At 51.0% G+C, this 25,649-nt stretch overlaps 1 protein-coding gene across 3 annotated transcripts in view; it reads right to left on the reverse strand.

The window, feature by feature from the left end:
• TRPC4 (transient receptor potential cation channel subfamily C member 4) overlaps positions 1 to 25,649 on the reverse strand; it is a 163,597-nt gene that overhangs the window by 37,069 nt on the left and 100,879 nt on the right. For 2 of the 3 annotated variants that reach the window (XM_077346251.1, XM_077346252.1), the window contains exon 4: positions 15,024 to 15,360. In XM_077346251.1, coding sequence (XP_077202366.1) covers positions 15,024 to 15,360 — 337 coding nt within the window. Of the gene's footprint in view, positions 1 to 15,023; positions 15,361 to 25,649 lie in introns of those variants that run through there. The other variant, XM_077346253.1, reaches the window with a different exon arrangement.

Genomic DNA, 25,649 nt, shown 5'->3' on the forward strand with positions numbered 1-25,649 from the left:
GATATGCTATAACTCTTTCTAATAAAATAGACACTTTTTAAATACAAGTCTGTTTCCCTAGGAATCCATGGGGTCCAGAATGGGATCCCCCCTCCTCGACAAATATCTTGGGTCCCCACTTGTTTGTTATATTTGCTAAGGTGGACCACAACTACTGGGAATTAAGACTGAGTCCTGGTTGAAATGCAATGCTGGCCCATAAGAACATCTTAGTAGGGTAACTGAAACAGGGCTCTAACAGGTCATGCCAATGGACTGAACCAAAGATCCAAAGACTTTATGACCATATATGATCATGTCGACCTGTTCCCTCCCCAAATGGCTAAGGATGGGCCTGGAGGGGGTGGGGAGGAGAGGGATCTCGGGTGGGCGTGTCCACAGCTCTGCTTCACAACCATATTCTGCATGATTGCGCCACTTCTGGGGTTTCTCGAAGCCTGAAGAATGTTTCAGGGATTTCTCAACTTTAAAAAAGTTCAGAAAGGCTGCTCCAAGCAATCGAGTGAAGCTTTATCAGGGACAGCTGACTTTTTCTGTGTTTTCATCTGCCACAGCTGAGACAGAAATTCAGCAGGTGCAGCTTTGCCTTGCATGGATATTGGGGAGGTGCCAAGCCTCAGTGTTACATCTGTTTGGCACACAGAAGGCCCCAGGTTCAATCCCCTGCCTCTCCACTTAAAAGGATATTTCAGCAGGTGGTCTGAAAGCTTGAGGTAGGGTTGCCAACCTCCAGATACTAGCTGGAGGCCTCCTGGGATTACAACTGCTGTCCAGGTGACAGAGATCAATTTCCCTAGTGTCGGGGACCCGCTTGCTAACTGAAAAAACAGGGTGCCCCTTTGAAGAAAACGTCACGCCAGGCCTGGTGAACGATACAACAGGAACAAGCTTTATTTCAGCAACGTGGAGTCCGCTGGTATGGAGTAAGAGCTTCCACTGAACTCCAGGTGGAAGCTCCCTTTTATACAAAACCCACCTCCTTAGGCTGTATTGCCCCACCCAGTACTTGCGGAGGGAACATGCTGATACAATCATGACTCATGCACATATGCGAGGTTTTCCGGGGTTCCTGATGGCCCATTTTCCTGGAACAAAGGGCCATCTCCGGGCCCTTGTCAAAAGGTGGAGGGGGACATTGAGGTTCTTTAGCGGCCATTGCCACCTCAACGATCGGGTGGGGCGCCCAGCTGCCGGCTTGCCTATGATCACCATGCCCTACCTCCGTGATCGCGGGCGCCTCTGATGGCGGGGTTCGGTCCGGTTCCCAAGCCACCAAGGACCGAACCACGACATTCTGCCCCCCCAAAGGTCCATTCTCCAACCCCCCGGGACGGCCAGGATACCGCTTGTGGAAACGTTCAGTGAGTCGGGGCGCAAGGACGTCCGCTGCCCAGACCCATTCCCGGTCCCCCAAAGCGAAGTCCTTCCATTCCACGAGGTACTGCAACTTCCCCCTGTGGAGTCTAGAGTCCAGGATATCCGCCACCTCGTGGTGCTCCCCCCCCGGCAGGACCTCGGGCGCTGGCGGGGAAACCACGGGGTGCCAAACGTCACCGTCCGGAGTTTTTTTTAGAAGGCTCACGTGAAAGACGGGATGGATGTGCCGGAGGTTCTTGGGGAGCTTGAGCTTGACCGAAACTTCGTTGATCGGGGCCAAGACCTCGAAAGGCCCCAAAAACCGAGGGCCTAGCTTCTTGCTGGGCAAATTCAACCGTAGGTTCCGGGTGGAAAGGTAAACTCGATCCCCCGGTCGGATCTCTTCAGCTGGTCGTCTCTTCCGGTCGGCGTCCTCTTTCTGCGCTGCCTTGACTTTGTGGAGCTGCTCCTGCAGCGACTTCCAGCAGCTCCCGGCACGCTTCCCCCACTCGCGAAGGTCGGCCGATTCCCGGGCGGGGACCTCTCCAAGCTCCGGGAAGTGTCTCAGGTCTGTCCCGTAGACGACGGCAAAAGGCGACATCTCCGTGCTGCTGTGGTCTGCGTTGTTGTACGCGAACTCGGCCAGGGGGAGCAGGGGCACCCAGGTGTCTTGATGATAGGAACCGAAACACCGCAAGTACTGCTCCAGTACTTGATTAACCCGCTCGGTCTGCCCGTCCGTCTGGGGGTGGTAAGCGGAGCTCAGCCCTTGCTCGATGTCTAACAGGCGCAGGAAAGCTTGCCAAAACCGGGACACGAATTGTGAGCCCCGATCGGAAATCACCTTGTCCGGCAGCCCGTGCAGTCGGAACACGTGATCCAGGAACATCCGAGCCAATTGTGAAGCACTGGGGACACTGGCGCAAGGAATGAAATGGGCCTGTTTGGAAAATAGATCTACCACCACCCAGATCACCGTTTTCCCCTTGCTGGGAGGCAAGTCTGTTATAAAGTCCATGGAGATCACTGACCACGGCCGGGTCGGGACCTCGAGCGGGTGCAGCAGACCTTTCGGCTTGCCAACCCCCGGCTTGCAGGTCAGGCAGACAGGACAACCACTGACGTAAGCTTTTGTGTCCCGCCGCAGACTGGGCCACCAAAACCGCCGCCGGGCCAACTTCCAGGATTTTACGAAACCGAAGTGCCCGGCGGTCTTAGCATCGTGGCAGAGGCTGAGGGCTTCCCGTCGTAGCCCTTCCGGGACGTAGACAGCCTCCCCCCTCCGCCAGAGACCGGAGTCCAAAATCAAAGAGTCCCGGAGCTCAGCCAGCTCCTCGTCTGTCCCGTAGGCTGCCACTAGGCGGTCTCGGAGCGGGGCGGTCGCCGGGTCGGGCTCCCATTCCTCCCTGGCCCGACGCCTAGTGACGACCCCCCGTCCCAGCTGCTCCTCACCAAACACGGACCTGGTGCAGGGAGCGTACCCCTCCCCATAATGCGGCAGACGGGAGAGGGCGTCCGCGAGGAAATTCTCTTTGCCGGGGATGTGACCAAGCTTGAAATTGTACCGCGAAAAGAACTCCGCCCACCTCATCTGCTTGGCGTTCAGGGATCGCGGTTGCCGGAGCGCCTCCAGATTCTTGTGATCTGTCCAGACCTCGAACGGCTCCTCTGTTTCCTCCAGCCAATGCCGCCATTCGGTGAGGGCGAACTTAATCGCAAACGCCTCCTTCTCCCAGGTAGACCAGTTCCGCTCCGTTTCGGCGAATTTTCGTGAGAGGTAGGCCGCCGGCCTCAGCTGTCCCGCCTTGTCTCGCTGCAGGAGAACCGCCCCGGCTGCTGCGTCGCTGGCGTCGACTTGTACCACCATCGGCTGGGTTGGGTCGACGTGCAGTAGCTTGGGCTCAGACGCGAAAGCTTGCTTGAGGGCCAGGAACGCTGCCTCCGATTTCTCATTCCAGCCGAGCGCTGCGCTGGGCCGCGTGGCGCGAGGACCTCTCCCCTTGGTACCTAGCAAGTCCGTGAGGGGAGCCACTACGGAGGAGTATCTGGGGATGAAGCCTCTAAAAAAGTTAGCAAACCCCAGGAAGCTTTGTAGCTGTTTCCGGGTGCGGGGCCTTTCCCAGGCCAGCACCGCCTGCACCTTCTCGGGGTCCATAGCTATGCCCTGGGCTGAGATGCGGTAGCCCAAATAGTCCAGGGAGGGACGGTGGAATTCGCACTTAGCCAGCTTCACGTATAGGTGGTTTGCCAGCAGGCGCTTTAACACCTCCCTCACCAGGGTCACGTGCTCTTGGGGATCTTGGCTGTAGATCAGGACGTCATCCAAATAAACAACCACCCCCTGAAACAGAAGGTCCTGCAACACCTCATTAATTAGACTCATGAAAACCCCAGGTGCCCCGCTTAAACCGAACGGCATCACTTTAAATTCGAATTGTCCCAATTGACAGTTAAACGCTGTTTTCCACTCATCCCCCTCCCGGATGCGTACCCGGTAGTACGCCTCCCTTAGGTCCAGCTTAGTGAACAGAGTCCCTTTGCCCAGCCGGGCCAGCAAATCCGGGATCAGCGGGAGGGGGTAAGCGTTCCCCGCTGCGATGGCGTTGAGGCCCCGGTAGTCCTGGCACAGCCGTCGGGACCCATCCTTTTTCCGGACGAACAAGACTGGAGCTCCCATGGGACTGGAAGCGGGCCGGATGAAACCTCGGGCCAGATTTTTACCCAAAAACTCCCGGAGGTCCTTGAGCTCACCCTCACTCATCTTGTAGATGCGCCCTTTGGGTAGTACCGCCCCCTCTGGGATGTTGATAGCGCAGTCCGTGCGGCGGTGTGGGGGTAGCTCGTCCGCTTCCCGCTCGCTGAAAACGGCTGCGAGGTCTCGGTACTCTGGCGGGACCTCGGGCTCTGGTATCTCCTGCTGCGCCGCCGCCGCTCCCCTGGGACGCGCCGCCGTCCTCTTGTGGCTGGAATTCTCGTGGGGGACCCGATGCCGTGCACCCACCGTCAAGTCGAACTTCAGGGTCCCCGCCCGCCAGTCCACCATGGGGTTGTGTTCCTTCAGCCAATCCAGGCCCAACACCACCCGATATCCCGCTACGGGGACCTGGATCAGCCACCGCAGCTCTTGGTGGTCCCCTATGTGGATGGCGATAGGACCCACCTCCTCCCCGAAAGGTCCCCCCTGAATCGGGCTGCCGTCCATCTGGACGAAAACCAGGGGAACCTTCCGAATGCGCTTCGGTAGCCCCAAAGCCCGGGCTATCTGGGGGTGGACCATGCTGTGGTCGCATCCAGAGTCCAAAAGAGCCTCCCCCACCCAACTTAGTCCGTTCTCCGGGTTCCGGAGCTCTAAAATTACCACGTTCGGAGGTCGCGCCTCATGCTGTAGGGGTTTTCCCTCGCACCGCGGGACCTGCTGCCCGGCGCCGTCTACAGCAGGTCCTGGCCGTTTCCCGTCGCCTGGGCGCTTCCCGATTCGTTGGCCCCAACCTGGGACACCCAGCTGAGGCAGGCGCTTCGCCCGGTAGGACCTGAGGAATCCCTAGAGGACCTGCGGCGGGCCATGGCGGACTTGGCCAGGCGCTTGCAGGCAGCTGAAGCCCGTGAGCAAGCTCGGGCCGGGCCCGGAGGGACTGGTAATACAACGGCGGAGGGGATCGCGTCGAGTGAGGACGTCTCCAGCGACGAGGACGAGCCCGGCACTGGTGAGCGGGCCCCGGACCCCGACCCGGAGCAGTTTTCAGTCCCGAGTAGGCGAGACGGCCAGCGGAGAGGCGAGACAGCAGAGGATCTCGGGGGAGCGGGTGAGCCGACGGGGCGGCGAGAGCCGGACCAACGCAGGAGCGACGTGCAAGGCAGGGAGCGGCACGGCGTCGTTGGGCAAGTTGGTAGCCGGTGGAGCGGAGCAGGACGAGACGGCGGACGCCGAGAATCCCGGATCCGGAGGGGGTCGGACTACTCTCCAAAACGTTCCCCCCCAGAGCTTAAGGCGCGTTTCGACGGGACGCCGGACGACCTCCCGCAGTTCCTCCTCCACGCGCTGACGCATGCCCGGAGGTATGGAGACCGGTATGAGGACTCCGAGGACTTGGTCTGGGGGGTGGCCTCGTGTCTCCAGGGCAAGGCGGGTCAGTGGTACCTAGGGTTGGCCGAGCGCGGCGACCCGGCAACTCGGGACCTGCAGGACTTCGTGGTCGCGCTCCGCCGACGATTCCAGGACCCCCAGGCTGAGGACAAGGCAAAGAGTCGGATCAAGGGACTTCGACAGGGTACTAGGGGGGTTATGGACTATATAGACATTTTCCGGAGGGAAGCAGGCAAGGTGTTCTCCTGGAACGAGGAGACCCAAATCGAGTACTTCCGGGAGGGCCTTAACCCGAAGCTCAGGGAATGGGCCGTGATCAAGGGGACGGAAGAAGATCTGTCTACACTGGAGGGGTGGTGTTTTGTGGTCGCCAAGCTGGAAGCCAGCCTGGGTTGGGCCGCCGCACCCCCCCGGGAGGCCAAAGGCGGGTCAGCCGAGGCGCCGAGACCGGGCCCCGACAACTCTCGCCCCAAACGACCCCCGAACCCCGAGCGGGAAAGGAGACGCCGGGAAGGTCTGTGCCTGAAATGCGGGGGGTCAGGACATTTCGCAGCAGCGTGCCAACGGCAAGGGGGGGAGGACCGCGGGCTCTCCCAGGGGGGAGGTGCGACACGCCCCCAGCAGGCACGCCGGGCGGAGGACCTCCGCAACGAACCGGGAAGCTCTTACGATGTCGGGGACCCGCTTGCTAACTGAAAAAACAGGGTGCCCCTTTGAAGAAAACGTCACGCCAGGCCTGGTGAACGATACAACAGGAACAAGCTTTATTTCAGCAACGTGGAGTCCGCTGGTATGGAGTAAGAGCTTCCACTGAACTCCAGGTGGAAGCTCCCTTTTATACAAAACCCATCTCCTTAGGCTGTATTGCCCCACCCAGTACTTGCGGAGGGAACATGCTGATACAATCATGACTCATGCACATATGCGAGGTTTTCCGGGGTTCCTGATGGCCCATTTTCCTGGAACAAAGGGCCATCTCCGGGCCCTTGTCAAAAGGTGGAGGGGGACATTGAGGTTCTTTAGCGGCCATTGCCACCTCAACGATCGGGTGGGGCGCCCAGCTGCCGGCTTGCCTATGATCACCATGCCCTACCTCCGTGATCGCGGGCGCCTCTGATGGCGGGGTTCGGTCCGGTTCCCAAGCCACCAAGGACCGAACCACGACACCTAGAGAAAAAGGCTGCTTTGGAAGGTGGTCCCTCCCCTGCCCACGTCCCACCCTCCTCAGGATCCACCCCCAAAATCTCAAGGGATTTCTCAACTTAGAGCTGGCAACCCCACCCTGAGAACACAAGTAAGTGTTATGGCATCCCCAGGTACCACCTGGGGATGTCACTGTTCCTTGACCGTCGGGTAGTCAAACTGCAGCCCTCCAGATGTCCATGGACTACAATTCCCATGAGCCCCTGCCAGCAAATGCTGGCAGGGGCTCATGGGAATTGTAGTCCACGGACATCTGGAGGGCTGCAGTTTAACTACCCCTGTCCTAATGTAAACCATCTGAAAATGCTGCCTGGGCCCAATGAGGATCCCATCCACCCCCCACCCACCCCACACATTATCATGTGCTGAAAGAGTTCTAAAATGGTGCCAGGATTCCCTGGTTGTCCCTGAGGACCTTGTTATGCCTACTTGTACCCCCTACAAGAGGGTCTTTCCGTGTCTGGCGTGCCCTCAGATCCTGTGCTTTTCCTGTTGAACAGGACACAGGAGGCCACAGAAAATGTGGGCATCATGGTTCCCTTTCTAGCTGAGCAAGGGGAGAACGGGGCTGATTTGTCGGGAGGCACCTTCATGTGCTCTGAAACCTGAAAACTTTCACTTGAACCTCTACCAATCAGGCAGCCATTGAAGGCACAGAGGGATATTTTTAAAAGGCAGCCTCAGCCTGAGGTAAAATGGGGGGCAATGACTTCTCCTCCTGTCGCCACCTTGTTTTAGCAGTGGATTAGTGGTTTTAATCGTCCTTCCCTATTTTTTCTATACCTACAACTGCAATCCAGTACACCTGAAACCCTGACTGGAAGAGGACGTATGTGGGGAGAAGCCCTGGCCTAGGACTGCATGGGTTCAAATCCTCCCGCATTGACCAAATGTCCTCACGCAACAGAGTCTCCGCAGACAAACTTACCTCATAGGGTTGCTGTGAGGAGAAACCCCAGAGAACCGAACCCTGGGCTGCTCAGAGGAAGGGTGGAGGGAAGAGGGGAGACACAACAGGGGCCACTAACATACAGCGGCATGAACTAGCACAAGTCACAGCAGTGGCCTGATGGATCTGTGGGGTGCCCAAATACGAGTCTATCAGCTACAAACAAGGATCTTTCTTTGCGCTTCAGTCTGGGGTGCCAGAGGAAGCTTGCACCTTGCTCAATCCTTACGTCTATCCGGATTCGAAGCCTTGGACCGTCTCAAGGCCTTGATCCACCAGCCCTACATTCAATTTGATGCACAAAGAAGCACACTCCACCTCTAGGGCACTCTCACTGGTGCTGAAAGGAGATTAAAGTGGGGTCCCTTTGGATTCTCTTCTGGGCCTGGAGGATAAAATGGTGTCTGGGTTGTGCTCCTTGGGCCTCTGTGGAAGGAAATATTGGAAAGGGGGTCAAGAAATGTCCCAGATATCAAATACCGGGAGCCTGGCCTCCTTTTGAAGGCCACCAGCTCTGAGCTGGGGGATTCCCGGTGATTCAGGGGAGGTGCAAAAAATGCCCACACGACCTTTCAGATACGGCTTCAAAGGGTTGTCCCCAGGCGCATGATGTCACCAGGGTCACAATGCATCTTTCCCTCCAAAGGACTGTGTGAAACAAACAGGTCAGGTATTTGGGCCTGCTTCCTGCATTCCTTGGGGGCTTTCTGGAGCAGGGGGCCAGGGGATGCATTCCCACAGCACTGCCTGAGGCCTGGGACTCTGCCCGGAGCAAAGCCAGCTCTCACGGGGAGCCCTGCCCGGATATGTTGGGCCAAAGAGAAACTCCTCTGGCCTGAAGGAAAGTACGCAACAAGAGAGGGGAAAGAAACCCAACCCCAAATCTTCCAATTTGCGTCAGAAGGGTCAAGCTACAACAAATAAAAAAATTAAATATTTATTCAATATTTGGCATGTATAAAATTAAAAACATTAGGGGGTCTGAATGTCAGATGGTACAATTGACAAACATTCCTGGGGGAGAAATCAAATCAATCAATACATAATAAATAAATAAAGCCAAACCCTGAGAGGTAGGTGGGACTGAGAGAGCTCAGCGAGAACTGTGACTAGCCCAAGGTCACCCAGCTAGCTCCACGTGGAGGGGGAGTGGGGAATCCAACCCGCTTCTCCAGATTAGAGTCTGCTGCTCTTTAACCACGAAGCCCACCCAGCTTGCCAAGGGGTGCCAGGCAGCATCTCACCTGCGTGGGTCCACCTTGTCCCGCCTCCCTTCCTCAGCCCTGCTCCCATGCAGGGGAGTAGGAGGATGGGGTGTTGACTGCCAGCTGCAGCAGCCTGCAGGTGGGGCTGGAGCAGCTTCCGCAACCACCCTGCCTGTTGCAGCCTCCTCCTCCTCTTCTAGCACAGCCACTGCGGCCTCCTCCTCAGCCTCCTTCTCACTGACTGCTCCTTCCTCGCCAGCAGGGGCTGTTTCTCCTTCTGCAGCCGCTGCTCTCTCTGCTCCCAACCACTTGGCCGCCAGCAACATGAGCAAGTGCGGCAAACAGGGCCCTTAGGCTCAACTGCAGCATCTGTGCAAGGCAGAACCACAGGCCAGCACCGGCACGGGGAGACGGGGCTCTTGGAAGGTGCAAGCTGGGCCGGAGGAGCCTGCCTACACCAGAATGCCGCGGAAGAAGAGACATGACCGCCCCGGAGTGGGGGTGGGGGCGAGGACATTGTGGCGAGATGGGCTTCCTTGCAGTTTTTTATTTTATTTTATTGGTACATCTTTTGTTTTCTATTTTGGATGAGCCCTGCAGCCAAGATATGGTGGGAGAGGGCTGGGGTATGGGGAGGGAAGATGATTTTATTTTATTTGCTTATTTAATTGAAAAGTTCCTGCCAAGGAGTGGTGGAGTGAGGAGAGGGGTGGGAGCCTGATTTTTTTAAAAACTTATTTCCACATTCTTTTTCACACGTACATTTGGGCGAGGAAAGGAGTGAAGGGAAGAGAATAGGGTTGGAATATGGTTTTGGTGGTAGGTGAGTAGCAGTGGGGAAAGACAGCTGTGGTTGCCCCACGAGGAATGACCCTCCCCACCCCCAGAATGGCTGCAAGGGAAGGGGGGCTTTGGCAGTTATGTTTTCAGCACTCTGGTTGTAAATGTTTTTTTTTTTCATATGTATTTAAAATAAATCATTCCCATTTAAAAGTTCAGTGGGAGTGTCTGGTGATGTCACTGGTGATGGCGGTGCGAAGGGAGGCGTGGCCAGCTGACATCCGGGGTACCTCAAAGCCTGAAAAATATTTCAAGGGTGTCTCCACAGTCAAAAAGTTGAAAAAGGTGCCGCAGGGTTTCCAGGGGAAGAGGTGTTCAGAGTAAGAGCTTTCCTTTCCCTGCCTTAGCACAGCAGCCAAGACTTCCTTGGTGGTCTTCCACCCAAGCGTCCAAACAGTAACCTGAGCCAACCCTGCTTAGCTTTCGAGATCCAACCAGATTGGGCTAACTCGGGCCATCGGATCAGGGCATGCCGTTAACTTACTGGCACACAAATCACACGACAGGATACTATATTTAACCAGAAGAATTCTATGCCAGGAAACTGAAAATGGTGCTGGAATGTAGATTCAGAGGTTAGGAGCTGGTGTTCTGCACCGCACTTTTCCCTACCCGAAGGAGTCTCAAAGCGTCATACAATCACCTTCCTTTCCTCTCCCCACAACACACACCCTGTGCGGTAGGTGAGACTGAGCAAGCTTTGAAAGAACAGTGATTTGCCCAAGGTCACCCAGGTAGCTGGACATGGAAGCGCAGGGAACCAAACCAGGTGATCCAGATTAGAGGCTGCCGCTCTTAACCACTATTCCAAGCTGGCTCTTGCAGGAAAAGCGAATTCAAAAAAAGGGATACTTGCACTGCCTGAACAAGCTCACAAAATGCCCGAGCCCAGTCCAAACCCCCCCCCCCCCCCCGGTAAAACAAGCCTCAGGAGGAATGGTTGCCGCCTCGGTTGTGCCTGCATGGCACGTGCGGCCCCCCAAAGGCCTCGGCTCTCCCCGTTCCATTAAAATGACATTCCAGAGGCCGATCTGCAATAACGGAACCGCCAAGGCAAGCAACGTTCGCTCTGGGGAGTCCCTCATTCTCTTTTAGTGCTCTATAATATACACCCCCCCCCCACACACACACACACCCTGGTCCGACAGTGCCATCGTCCCAATTTGTACAGCTGTAGCTGGGATAAAATATCTGTTGACTGTCTGGGCCCCGTGCTGGCTCATTAGCTTCCACCGAGCCTGGCTGCACCATCTGGCACCTGCTACTGACTGAGAGGCTCTGGAGGTCAATTCAAAGGCCATGCAGCTGGTGCCCCCCTCCGCCCGCCATTCCTTGTCTTCCTGGAAGGCTGTGGCCGAGCCCACGGGGCTAGAAGGGGGAGACAAGACAGTCCATCCATGAGCTTCCTCATCTCTGAAGCAGGTGACAGCTGTTGTCTCTCCCCAGGGAGGATCATTAGAGAATCTCGACACACCACAATTCCCAAGGTGCTGCGTGGAAAGCCAGACTGGCATATAACAGTACCTTGTAAGAAGGTAGATTCAGGCGGGCAGCCATGTTGGTCTGAAGCGACAGTTTGAGTTTGGGGGGCACCTTGAAGACCAGCCAAGTTTAATTCTGGGACGAGCTGTCGTGTGCAGGCATAAGGCTTCGCATCCCTGAACAAAGGCAGAGTCCGGGGGCACCTTGAAGACCAACCAAGTTTAATGCTGCGTATAAAGTTTCAAGTGCATGCGTATTTCTTCAGGTGCCCCGTCATGATGCTGAGAAGTTTCCATTCCACATTTATCTGAAGAACATGTGCGTGCCCATGAAAATCTATACCCTAAAGGGCAAGGCACCAGTTGTTTTAAATGTTAATGTTTCAAATTATGTTTTACTACTAATGTTTTTTTTAATCATTTTATATGCTGTAAGCCACACTGAGCCTCTACATTAAATAACAACAACGACAATGAAACATCTTGGCTGGTCTTAAAGTTGCCACTGGACTCAAACTTTGCTCTTTTAAAAAGATAACTACCTTCATTACCACATCAATTCACATTCTCAAACAGATCTTACCTTTTTTCCCCTAAGTGTCAAGTCATCTTCAGCTGCTCCCATGACACCCTCCTGCCCGCCCACCCCAGGTTCTACTAGGACAAGCTGCCCACAAGATTTTGCTGCATGAAGACAACCTGTATGCACCAAGGCATAGTCTAGACCAGGGGTAGTCAAACTGCGGCCCTCCAGATGTCCATGGACTACAATTCCCATGAGCCCCTGCCAGCGAATGCTCTCTCTCTCTCACACACACACACTCATACACAGAAGTTGAGAAAGGCTGGTCTATACCAGGGGTAGTCGAACTGTGGCCCTCCAGATGACCATGGCAGGGGCTCCTGGGAATTGTAGTCCATGGACATCTGGAGGGCCGCAGTTTGACTACCCCTGGTCTAGACTGTCTCTGTTGAGTCTGCGGCCCTCCCAAACCATTCAAGATAAGCTGTGTTTTCTTCAAAATAAGTTGTGGCTCAGCAAATTATTGGTGGGCTCAGATTCGGTCTTTCCTGGCAAAGGCCAACGGACCCCTCACCAACCCCTGGAAAAGCACCAAACCAGCACTCTCAGCGTCCTAGACGGGGAGGGCCACAGACTGCAAAGAGAAGCCTTCGTTGGCTGAACAGCACTTGTCACCCTGCCCTGCTGCCCATTCAATGTATCGCCCAGTCCTTTTCTCCTCTGTTGGCCTCCAGGTGCATTGGACAGATATCTGGAATCCAGTGAGCTAAGAAGCAGGAATGCTGAGCTGAAAAATGGCCACCAGGGCAACGAGTCCTTAATCTCCATGCTTTTCAAATCAGGTGAGTCTGAAGCAGCCATTGGAATTCTGGCCTGGAGGGGTGGGCACGGCTACAAAATGGCTGCCATTGCTCAAGGTGGAGCCAGCCACAAAATGGCCGCCGCAGCTTACCTTCAGCCAGACAGTGAAGACTCTGGAGCTGTGGAAACAGCTGCTGCGAAAGCAACATTTTCAGAACTCTCCACGGTCAATCCGAATGGCCAATCAGAAGACTTGCTGAACAACAGTTCTATCTGGCCCAACCCACTTACTAAAACCACCATGGACACCATATTCGGGACCCCTGATGTAGAACTTCCTGCTGAGAATCATATAGGCAAATCGAGTAAAGGGATTTTCAAAGGGCATGCATGACTAAAATGTACTGTATAGAATCCTAGAGTGGGAAGGGGCCTTCTAGGCCATCTAGCACCACCCCTGCTCAGTGCAGGATCCACCTAAAGCATCCGGGATAAGGATCTGTCCAGATGCTCCTTGAAGACTGCTAGTGGGGGGAGCTGTCTGTCAGCCTCCTGCTAAGGTCATTTGTCATGTATCAACGATGTATCAATAATCACAGCTATCACTGTATTGTTAATTGCAACTGTAGGGGGGGAGGAGTCTGTGAGCTTTCAATGGCCTGGGGAGTTATAATTGTTTCGGTTGCTTGCTTTTGTTGCATATCTCTTTTGGGCAGTCTAATGGCCAATTTTATGAGCCTCTCGTGGCGCAGAGTGGTAAAGCAGCAGAAATGCTGTATGAAGCTGTCTGTCCATGAGGTGGGGAGTTCGATCCCAGCAGCCGGCTCAAGGTTGACTCAGCCTTCCATCCTTCCGAGGTCGGTAAAATGAGTACCCAGCTTGCTGGGGGGTAAACGGTAATGACTGGGGAAGGCACTGGCAAAGCACCCCGTATTGAGTCTGCCATGAAAACGCTGGAGGGCGTCACCCCAAGGGTCAGACATGACTCGGTGCTTGCACAGGGGATACCTTTACCTTTAATGGCCAATTTATATTCTTGAAGATGGAACCATGGGAAAGAGAGCCTGGATTTTATCGGTGCATCAGGCTTTGGGTCAGTCTCGGAGGGGTGTTGTAATAAACACCTGGGCACAGGACTGTCTAGCACACTTTTCCCTGGGAATAGGGGAAGGCCACCTTTTCCTAATTGGAACGCTCTCCTGTGTGCCTGGAAGTGGAGCTTTTGGGTTTATATTGATCAATGTATTGTTTATCAATTTAGTCTCAGCAAGAATAATCATGAGCTTCGTATTGCTACTTCAATAAACTGCTTTTTCTGCTAATGTGCATTCATTGAGAAAGTTGGCAGGGTTCTGACATTGTATTTACAATTTCAATATTTACATCTTTGTGCTTGCATCTTTTTAGGAACGAAGATCAGAAATTGATTTTTGATTACGTTTCCAATTTAAGGAATTTCAAAACAGAAACCTAAAGCCTAGGTACATATTTGTTAGATTTTCAAATAATTGTTGCAGAAAAATGGTCCCAAACACATTCTGCCTAAGAGTTGGGCATGACAATAAGCAAATCAGTTGTCTACATTTGCCCTGTTCTTTCAAAACAAGCTGCGCTTTACCGGGAAGACTGGGAGAATCAGTGGGGGATCCAATTTAGGTGGTTTTAGAGAAAAGTCCATTTATCTGAAATTCAATTTACTCCTGGCAGTAAAACAGGATGCTATATTATGTATCTTCTTCTCTAAGGAAATTGCTTTCTTATTAGAACTGTTTACAGATATTTGCCCCTATAGATTTTTAAATGTTTGTTTTATGAGTAAAATTTTGCTGGGGGAAGGAGGAGGGGGAGGACATATAGGTGTATTCTTAGCATATTTGTGTTGATTTTTTAAATGCATTAAAGACCATATTTAAAATCCAAGTCTTTCAGATACCCGCCTCTATTTTCCCAGCTCCGGAAAACCAGAAGTTTGTCAAATGCTAATAATTCCACTTTTCTGTGAGTATCGGTAGACATTGATATTAACCATCTTTAGGTCATCTGCTGTAACAAAATATAGTCCAGGGGGGGAAATAGCGGCTTTTTTGTGGTCCAGATAACCATTATTTGAACAATTTTGTCTAGTCTTATGGTCTGATTCAGGCCATTTCAATGTGATGTCCATGGACACTACAGTGTCCACAAACAGCTTCCCTGGGACTCACCAAATATTTCTAGGAAGTAGGGGGATCCGGGTGAAGTTTTTACCTAGCAGGGCTTCTGACTGGCCACTGGAGATTTGATTGGCTGTGCAGATTTTAAGTTGCTTTGGCAGCGGATGCCATTGCAGCACAAGGATCTTTACTGCATGACTGAAAGAAAGCTGGGGCAGCCATTTTGTGGCTAGCTCTGCCTCCTGAGGCAGCCATTTTGTGTCAGAATTAGAAAGGTGCCCATGGGGTCAAAAAAGGTTGGGGACCTGCAGTCTGAATCATAATCCTGATACATTCCAGCGCTTCACACTGACGGGCTTAATGGATGCAAGACAATCATTCCTGGACCACAAAGAATTGGGCTCGATTTTCGTTACTAATACATTTACCCAGGACCCACGGTAATATCATCCACTCGACGATGGTTGGCGGAGGCCCTTGCATGTTCAGATCAGATCGGTCAATGTGCTGAGAGGCCAGCAGCAGAAAGAACAAGAAAGTCAAGTAGGATGCTGTGTGGCAGATGAATTTGATGAAGGGCTTCTTGATGAACAGCCCCAGCGGGCTCTTGGGGGCTATCAGGTAGCAGATGGAGAAGATGGGGAAGAGGAAGCCGATGATGACGCAGGTCAACATCTTCACGGCCCAGTGGCGCCTCCTCCAGCCGGGGAACTCATCGTACCAGCGAGAGGCAAGGAGCTGCTGGCAGTTGGGCTGGGCAACAAACTAAAGGGAAAGAAAAAGAACAGTCACATCTCTTCCATGGAGCACAACATCATCGCTTGCTTATATACACAGAGAGAAAGAGAACCTGCAGGCGAGTAACAGCTGACCCGGTAGGGTTTCCAAGGCAGGAGACAAACAGGCATGGTTTACCATTGCCTGCCTCTGCGTAGTGACCCTGGAATCTCTTGTGGGTCTGCCAAACAAATACTAACAAGGACTGGCCCCACTTAGCTTCTGAGAGCTGAGTTCAGGCTAGGCTGGGCTAGCCATGTCAGGGCAAGCAAGAAACAAAGGCCATTTCCTGCCTCTGCACAGCAACCCTTGGCTACCTTGGTGGTGTCCCATCCAAATACTAGCCAAGGCGGACCTTATTTAGCTCCCAGGATATCATGAGATCAGGCTAGGGTGACCCAACCAGGCCAGGGCCTCATGCTTCCAGAGAGAAGGAATTTCAGCAGGTCCTGCTTGGTTGTCACCCCCTATATAGAAGCTGAACTATCCTTTAATGAAAGCTGAAACGTACCCCCTTCTGTACTCATGGTAAAAGCATGGGCCATTCCGCACGACTTAAATATAGCAGAAGTCTTACCGTTGCTACAAATGCAACGTTCCACATGACGTCGAACACAATCTTCAACACTCCTGCAACACTCCCGCAAAAAGCGCTTAGTTGTAGCGCTTTTCGGGGAATCAGGAAAAGTGGATTCCCCCTGAAAAAACCGCTACACTTCTGCGCACAAGCTGCAACAAACCAGCGAAAGACATGTGTGTTCTCAATGTAGCGGCAGAAAGAAAGTCCCTCCCCCGCTCTCGCCCCGAACTTCCGGAGAAGCAATCGCCATTTTTTCCCCTTAGACCTGCGAAAGCAATGAACGAGCGAGGCTTCTCTGGCTAAAGTCCCTCCACAGAAGTGATTTAAAGTAAAACAAAGCTCCCTAAGTTCCCAAGCACAACACAGCCCCCTGTTCGGCACTGCCCGTAATTTCGGCCACAAATCGCACCCATGGTGGGGGGATATTTTTTTCTACTTGAGGAGCGTGTAAACGATTAGTCACTAGCTTCTACGCCAGCAAAAATGTCTTTCCAATGCAACGATTGAACGCATATTTGTTTCAATGGGTGTGTTTGGTTTTTAAAAAAACAGTTCTTAAAAGGAAAGGGGCTTTTCGGGAGCATGAACACAACAGCCAATGGGCTGTTCTGTTTGATTAACAGCCAGGGGCAGGAAGAAGTGCAGAAAAAAATCACTTCCTTGGTTGCTATTCCAGCGAGACCGGAAACCTGTGGGGAATGAATGAAACGCTACTGGGACTTCTATATTCCACTAAAATGCGGAATGACGAAATTCCACTATTTAATATAGAGTTTCTGCATTCTGTGAACATTTGGCAAAATTGGTCCTTGTGCGGAATGGCCACATGAGTTCCTTGCCTTCCCTTGAAGATAGTTTCAGAGGGTTATTGTGTTAGTCTGCAGCAGAAGAGATCTATTTGCATCTATTTGCACCTTAGAGATGAGCAAAATTTTCAGGTATCATCCCAAGGGAGCTTTTCTTGACAGCTCACACCCAGCAACACTTGGGGCCATTTCGCACGGCTTCAAAATAGCACAATGGTTGCTAATTGAAAACGCTACTAATTTGCCTTAACGCACGACGTCGCAGACAATCTGCAACACTCCTGAAACCAATCAGCAAAAAGCGCTTCGTTGTAGCGCTTTCAGGGGAATCCAGAAAAGTGGATTCACCCTCCGGATAGCGATACACTCCTGCAACCAATCTGCAACACTAGCGCTAAAGACCTGTGCGTTACCATTGTTGCGGGTTCTTCAAAGTCCCTCCTCCTGAGCCTGTCCTCCAAACTTCCGGCGAAGCGATCGCCATTTTTTTTTCTCCGAGCGAGCGGGGATAAACGCACCAGCGAGTCTCTTTCTGTTTAGAGGCTTCCCTGGCTTCAGTCCTTCACCTTTAGTCACTAAGCACAAACCACATAAAAGCCCGTTTGCTGAAATAAAGTCCCTTTATTTTTTACACATTAATTCAGCCGAAAATCGGGCCCGTGAGAGGGGGGGGGGATTTTTTTTTTTATCACTCGAGGCAGCGTGCCAACGATCATACAATCAAACGACAGCTCACATTAGGCAGCTGGATGGGTCTCTCCGTTGCAACGAATCTACCTAGATTCGTTGCTATGGGTCTGTTTTTTTTTTTTTTAAACCTTTCTTAAAGGGAAAGGGGCTGTTTGGGAGCATGCTAACGGCTGCCCATTGGCTGCTTGACGGCCAGGGGCGGGACGAGCTTGGCAATAGCGCTTCCTTTCTAGCGATTTCTGCCGAGACCGGAAGCCTGTGGGAAACGCTAAAAAACGCAACTGATTCCACTACAAAGGCAGGTATGCATAACGACGAATTCCACTATTTTAAATGGCGATTTTTCGTTCCGCAAACAATTTGCAACAAAGATCCCCGTGCGAAAAGGCCCTTGGACTCTAAGGTACTACTGGATTCCAATCTAGCTGGCCATCTCTTGCATCTGAATTAAAAAGAAAGATGGTGTTGCACTTATAGGGGGACAACAACCAGGGGAACCTCCCCTTCTATACACCTTTTGAAGAGCCTCTCTTGACTTCTTAGCTAATGTCTCTTGCTCAGGAGCCGAACTCAAAGGACAACTGAAACCACAAAAGGCATAATTCAATATGATCAGTAGTTCAGAGCTGGATCTGGCCTGGAAAATCACACTTCGGATTCTCCTGTAATTTGTAAGGACCTTGAGGATCCATACCCAACAGGGCTTGGCTTAAGCTAGCTAAGGTCTTCTTCAAAACTTTATACGCAGACCCCCTTTCCTTGAATGGCATGAGGGTAGCCCCATGTAGCGGGTACAGCCAATGAGCAAACTGAGCTTATCCATCTGCCAATTGAATGCCAAAAACAGGAAGGCACAGAGGGAGACGTATACTTGGAGCTCAAGCACTATGTTCATCGGGCCGAGAAACAATTCTGCACTCAGCCAGGGCTGCTCGAATAAATGGACAAGCACATGATGTGGCCTCTAGCAGAAAAAATACACAGTGAACAACTTCTGAATAAGAAGATGAGAGAAGCTATACTAGAGCAGGCCAATGGTCCATTCCATCCAATACTCTGTGTCACGCGGTGGTCAAAACCCAGGTACCATCAGAAGGTCCACCAGTGGGGCCACAACTCCAGGAGTCTTCCCTCTTTTGCCCCCCAGCAGGCAGAAGTGTGTCTGTTATCCCTGTATCCACCTCTCCACACATTCCAGAGACAGAAATGTGGACACCAGTGTGGCCAGACATCCCAACTACATGGCAGGACAAGACAATGCCTTCCAGTTCCAATCCAGAAAGCTGTGTTTTACATATTCACATGGTATGATGAGACCTTGTGGTTCCAGGTAGTAACGACAAACATCATCATGGTACTAGGGTTTTTAAAATTATGTATTTATTTAAAACATTTATGAGCCTCTTGTGGCGCAGAGTGGTAAGGCAGCCGTCTGACAGCTTTGCCCATAAGGCTGGGAGTTCAATCCCAGCAGCCGGCTCAAGGTTGACTCAGCCTTCCATCCTTCTGAGGTCGGTAAAATGAGTACCCAGCTTGCTGGGGGGTAAACGGTAATGACTGGGGAAGGCACTGGCAAACCACCCCGTATTGAGTCTGCCAAGAAAACGCTAGAGGGCGTCACCCCAAGGGTCAGACATGACTCGGTGCTTGCACAGGGGATACCTTTACCTTTACCTTTACCTTTAAAACATTTATAATCTACCTCTCTATCTTACTGATATTCAAGGCACTTTATGATGCAAAGAGTTGTCAACAAGAGTTATCAGGGAACTCCTGGAGTTTAGGAGGTGGTGTCTGAGGAGTAAGGAATCTAGAGTAGGTTTTCTGCAAGAACTGATGATAAATCACGGAGCAGGGAGTCCATAAAGATGGCCCTCTGAAGTTGCCATTTCTTCCAGGGGAAGTGATCTGTATAGCCTGGAAGTCAGTTGTAATTCCAGAGATATTCCAGGCCCAACCTGGAAGGTCACACACCAAAAAAGGTACACTGTCTATAGCAGCCTTTCTCAACATTTTTACCATTGAGAAATCCCTGAAATGTTCTTCAGGCTCCGAGAAACCCCAGAAGGGACGACACCATGCAGAATATGGTTGGCAAGCAGAGCTGTGGACACGCCCACCCGGGGCCCCTCCCCTTCCCACCCCCTCCAGACCTGTCACTGGCCATTTTGGGAGGGGGCTTCTGGTCAGCATGACCATATATGGCAGGCTTTCTCAACTAGGGTTTTGTGAAAACTTGGGGTTTCTTGGCACCTCTAGAAGGGTTTCCCAAATGGGTGGGAGTTAATTTGTTAAACAATTATCAGGTGATAGCACCATATATGGTCATGTCAACTCTTCCTCCATCCCAAAACAGCCAACTATGGCCTAGAGGGGATGGGAACTCCCACCCATTCAGGGCCACCAAGAGTCCCCAAGGTTTCACGAAACCCTGGTTGAGAAAGCCTGCTCTGTCTATCTTCTATATCTGTAATACAGTAATAGTAAAAGACAAATGAAACTCCAAACTGTGTAAATAGCACTAACCAAATATAGAGACCATGTAACCAAATGCGAAATGCATTTAAACACACTCTCAGACTAAAGAATTATCCATTCATAGTAACATCAAGGTGAAGAGAATTTTCAATCTCAAAGCTTGTATTGTTCAGTCAAAAAATGGAATATTCTCAGCTTACCAACTGAACAATGACTGTGGTTTCCAATTGATGTTATTAATCTATATAACAGATGCACGACCCCAACTGTTTGGATGCTCCTCTCACACGGTATCAATTTGCAAACATAACCACCAGGTGGACAAGTTTACAACTGCCATTTCGGATGCTCGGTGATAACAGAACACAATTCGAGCAGCTTCCTGATGTGGTAGTAATTGTGACTCTATAGAAGCATACTTCTGCGAATGCGGGAGATTATTTTGATAATAATTCACTCCTGATGTTTGATTTGAGAGGAATCCTTGTGGACACATAGAATTTCAACCTTGCAGGGCTGAAATTAATTGAACAAATTGCATTTGGAACAAGAAACGAGTACACGATCATGTTGAAGATGGTCTGAGAAACAGCGCTTGAAGAAGAGGGGGATGAAATGGGCCATTTAACTGGCACCCCGCAGCACTGTGTCTTGGGGCTTCTAATATTGTGATTATAATTAATAGTCCCCATAGGGTATAATGTAGAATCAATCCAGGGGTATCTGGAGCTGGGGGGGGGGCATGTTTCGAGGGACTAAATTAGCAGCAAAGCTGCTGGTGCCTCTCTTCAAAAAATCTCCCAGGTTTCAAAATGCCGGGTCCAAAGAAGATGCCTGTATCCTCCATTGCTTTCAATGGAAGGAAGGGGGGGGGGGTGTTTAAAAGGATTGCCTTTTGCAAGCTGTGAGTGAACTACAAAGGTATTTAAAGAGCCAGTGTGGTGTCGTGGCTAAAGAGCTGCAGCCTCTAACCTGGGTGTAAACTGCATGGAGCTTTTATTCCAACCCCAGATCGATTCAGTCCCTGCCCTCTACACAGAATGCGATTTCTGTTTGGATTTGGGGTGATTTCAATTTTCCTTCTGCAGCAAGAAGGATTGATCCGGAGTGACCCCGCCTTTATTGTGGGATATCTCAGACTGCTGCTAATCCTGAATATATTCAGAAAATCACCTTGTTTTGAATCTGGGCTCTCCTCCGTGGTAGAGGACCCGTGATTGGCTACAGGTGGTCATGTGACAAGCCTGCCTCAAAGGAGAAGCCCCTAAGTTCTCTCAACTTCTGTCGGCCTTGGATTTTTTTGTGTGCCTTCCCCCCTTCAAGAAAAGAAAGGATTTTTTTCCTCCCTCCTCCTTCAAGAAAACAAGGAAAGAGTCTCCATTTGCCCCCCCCCCCTCTTCTGAGCCTACCTAACCAGTGCAGAACACTTTCCTGTTTCAATGGGGGGGGGGGGGGAACAAGACCCGAGTTCAAAGCGATCTGAATTCAACAGGATTGACAATGGAATAAAGAAAGTAAGTGCAGACTCTGCCCTGGAGAAGTGGGTTTGATTCCCCATTCCTCCTCCATGTGTAGCCAGCTGGGTGACCTTGGGCCGGTTTGCTCACAATTTTTTTTTTAATTACACAATTTGTGACACAGCATGAAGCTTAATGCCCACAAAACTTAATGCCTATTCCCAACGCGTTCACATGGCATTTACAAAGGGATATTAGTCTCACTAACACAATAATAATAATAAGCCACAGCTTGAACAGTGTTTAAAATGTAATTAAATCACTTTGAACCACTGAGCGGGGGAGGGAGAGAAGGAGTTCTAACTTCTGTTCCACATTTATAAACACCACAACAGATTAATGCAAGGAAAGGAGGGACCGGAGGGGGGGCATCTTTTTAGGACTTCGGCCGTTTGTGTGGAAATATTAACTTGAGCAAATATTAACCCATTTCTTTTCATAATATTAGCATTTTCTTAACTGAAAAGTTCTAGGGAAGGTGCACAAGTCCCTGAATCATCTTGGGTGACGTCCTCTGTACTGTTTCTAGCTCTGCAATGTCCTTTTTAAGACACAGAAACGAGAACTCCATAAAGTATTGCAAATGAAGCTGCACGACAGATCCATCCAGGGGCATTATAATATCAGATGTCTTATGTCCAATCCTTGTAATTCCCAACATACAGGTTGCCTTTTTCACTGCTGTGGCACACAGAACTGGTGATCTACTATGACCTCAATATCTTTTCCCCTCTCAGTCTCACCAAGTTCAGACCTCAGTAGCCTGTACTGGAAGTTGTGTCCCCCCCCCCCCCTTATGCATCAACTAAAATAAAGAAAATAACCCAAAGCATTTTGTTTAGTTGTGATTCCTTCGGATCTGAATGGGGAAACTGTCAAACAGCCCCTGCCTGAAAGAGTCTCAAAGCGGCTTACAATTGCCGTACCTTCCTCTCCGCACAACTGGCACCCTGTGAGGTAGGTGAGGCTATGACAGAACTGCTTTGTGAGAACAGCCGTACAGGACTGTGACTAGTCCGAGGGAGGAGTTGGGAATCAAACCGGGCTCTCCAGATTAGAAACTGCTGCTCTTTTAGCGTTTGTTCAAGCAGGGGTAGTCAAACTGCGGCCCTCCAGATCTCCATGGACTACAATTCCCATGAGCCCCTGCCAGCGAATGCTGGCAGGGGCTCCTGGGAATTGTAGTCCATGGACATCTGGAGGGCCGCAGTTTGACTACCCCTGGTCCGAAGGTCTGATTCCTCTCACATTTAGAAACTGCAGAGCTGATTGCTCGCTCAGCCCCCCAATGCAGCCACGGTTCTGAGAGGGAAACCTAGGCGGAGGAAGACTCCGTTTCTCGAGGAACACCCGATCTGTCTCGACTGCTGGCCAGGAACACGAGGCAGGTGGTCTGGTTGGCAAAGAGGGCTCCGTAGAAAGCAACTAATAGTGCAAAAACCTAAGATATACTTCAGATGTCTTAGAAACCACAAGATGGATGATTAAATTTAATTGAATTCACTTGATAATGATGCATTTTTGGAAAATCAATTATCTCCCCTAATTAAGCATGTCAGATGGCATTTATTTAAACCTTACCTCACTAATCACGCATGCTTCACTGTGCCGGTTAAAGGTCCTTCAAGGCCTGCACAAGGCAAACTCCCAGAATGCCACTGTCTCATCAGAGCATCTCCCAGCACCGTCTAGGGTTGCTAAAGCCCCTCAGGGCCCTGGGGTTACAACGGGTCTTCAAACAAGAGCAGGGGTCTCATCCAAAATTGGGTTTCCCATTCAATTTGGCTCCAGGGAAATGCCGGTCACCACTTTTGGGTTGGGAGGCAAGTTTCCTTGAGGGATTTGAATTTTGGTCTGAATGACCGTAAAATAAACATTGATGGATTGACTGGCTTTCTTTTTGGGAAGGGGCATCATCTGGGCATGGAATTGGGGACGCTGTGGATGGGTAAGTAGTTGCGAATTTCCTGCATTCTGCTGGGAGTTGGACTAGATGGCCCTGGAGGTCCCTTCCAACTCTATGATCCTTTGATTCTACCATGGGACCGTATGGCAGAGTGAAGGCCCCTCAGTGGTACTGCAGTATGGAGGGTTTCAAAATGGCGGCTGGGAAAGGCCTCCTGCCAGTTCCAGCTCCAAGTGAAGAGGACAGAAAAAAGTTTTTTAATTCTTAAAAAAAAAAAATTCTACCTTTATTGGGCCAGTTTGAGCTGCCACCTCCTAAGGTGGCCAATGTTGGGTCTGGAGGGAGCTGAAAGGAAAGGGTGTCTGGTTATTTAAACCTTTGCCACCCGAGGCTCCTCTTGCTACCTGGGGATGTGGCAGGGCGGCATGGTCGGCTGACATCACTTCCTGTGGAGGAAATGGCTGCTTTGGAGGGGGAGCAGTATGGCACAGAGTTCCTGCTGAAATCCCTCTGCAAATTCTTTCCTCTTCAAGCTCCACCCCCAAATATCCAGAAATTTCCTGGCCCTGATTGGGTGCCCTCTGGCAGCACCTTCAGTATTTCCTTTATAATGGAAAAATACCTCCCCCTCCCCTCCCCACCACCATGGAGAGAAGAATTGCAGACATTGCTTTGTAGGATTGCACTGACATCGTATGTACTCACACAAGCCAACCTGCACATAAGCCGAGGCACCTAATTTTACCACAAAATCTGGGCAAACTTAATGACTCGCATATAAGCCAAGGGTGGGAGATGCAGCAGCTACTGGTAAATTTACAGGGTGGCCTAAGCGCTTAATCCATGCTCAGTCATCACAGGCTCTCCCATCCAGCCCCCCCCAACAAATACAGAAAAGTCAAGAGGATGAATAGCAGCTGGTTTTTGTACCCCACTTTTCACTAACCAAAGGAGTCTCAAAGCGGCCTTCCCTTCCTCTCTTGATGCCAGACACCCTGAAACAGAACTGAGAGAACTGGTCTGTGAGGTCAGTTCTGGCAGGAGAACCAATCAGTGCCCCCCAGGCCAGCAAACCAGAGCAGAACGACAGTACCCAAAGTTGGCAACCTACTACAACAAGTGCAACAGCTACCAAACTGGGGGCTACAGTGTCCCCCCTGAACTAAACACTGAAATAAAGAACTATAAAACTGGAAACTGAAAGAAAGAACTGTAAAAATCAACTTTCTAAAGAAACACAACCCCAAGAAGAAAAGGCAAACAATGCTGCCCCTCAGATAAAAGAAGAAAGAAACACTAGGAGAAAGAAACAGTAAATCCCAAAGCACTACAAAACCCACCCCACCTAACCCCACCTCACAGAAACCAAAAGAATAGTTTGGAAAAAGTGATTAGGAAAAGAAGGGGAGGGGAATCAGAATCCTTGAATCAAACCAATGATGTCCTACAAGCTGCCAGAGTAAACTCAGCTTTCAAGATCTTTGTAGAAGGCAATGGTTGGCTGGGAGCAACTAGCTCAGCTTGAAAAAAGCTCAGCTTGCAAAAGGCAATGCTATGATTGGCTGGCTGGGAGCAACTAGCTCAGCTGGCAACAAGCTCAGCTTGCAAAAGGCAATGCTACGATTGGCTGGCTGGGAGCAGGCTGTGCCAAAAACTGTGCTGAAAAACTCGGCTTATATGCGAGTATATACGGTATTTGGTACAAGCGATGGGTTTGACAGAGTTTGAAAAGACAGGAAAGGGTGCTCCAATCTATGGGTAGTTTTAGGCATATTTTGATATAATTGTGATTTGTATTTTTTGTGTAGAACACTGCAGTACATATATCACACACAAATATTTGTCTTTTTAAATGTGTGACAATAACAGTATGCAATTTTAAAGAATAAGCAGCCACATGTTGTCCTGATCTTGCAGTGCAGTATGGTGGTTACAGTGCTGGACAAGGAGCTGGGAGACCCACCCCACGCCAGCCTGCAGTGTCAGGGGCTCATGCCAGGAGAGCTCTCTGCCCGTCACTGGGGTTGGAGTTGTCGGGTCAGGCAGTAAACGTCCACCCAGTCTTGCAGCGAAGTGCCTGGTAAATTTCAGTGCACTAGACTTACTCCTGAGTAAATATGCAGAGGACATTTACCGAAGGGGCACCGTAGGCGCTGGCTTTTACCAGTATATCATCCAAAGGAGGATAAAGTCTGGTGTTCATCCGGAGACACTCGCTTTGCCTGGAGATTTGCAGGTAAACACGAGAGAAAAAATGACATCGCCAAGCATCCTTGGATGTTTACCAAGCTGTTGTGTAA

The sequence above is a fragment of the Paroedura picta genome, chromosome 7, assembly GCF_049243985.1.
Source record: "Paroedura picta isolate Pp20150507F chromosome 7, Ppicta_v3.0, whole genome shotgun sequence".
Lineage (NCBI taxonomy): Eukaryota > Metazoa > Chordata > Lepidosauria > Squamata > Gekkonidae > Paroedura > Paroedura picta.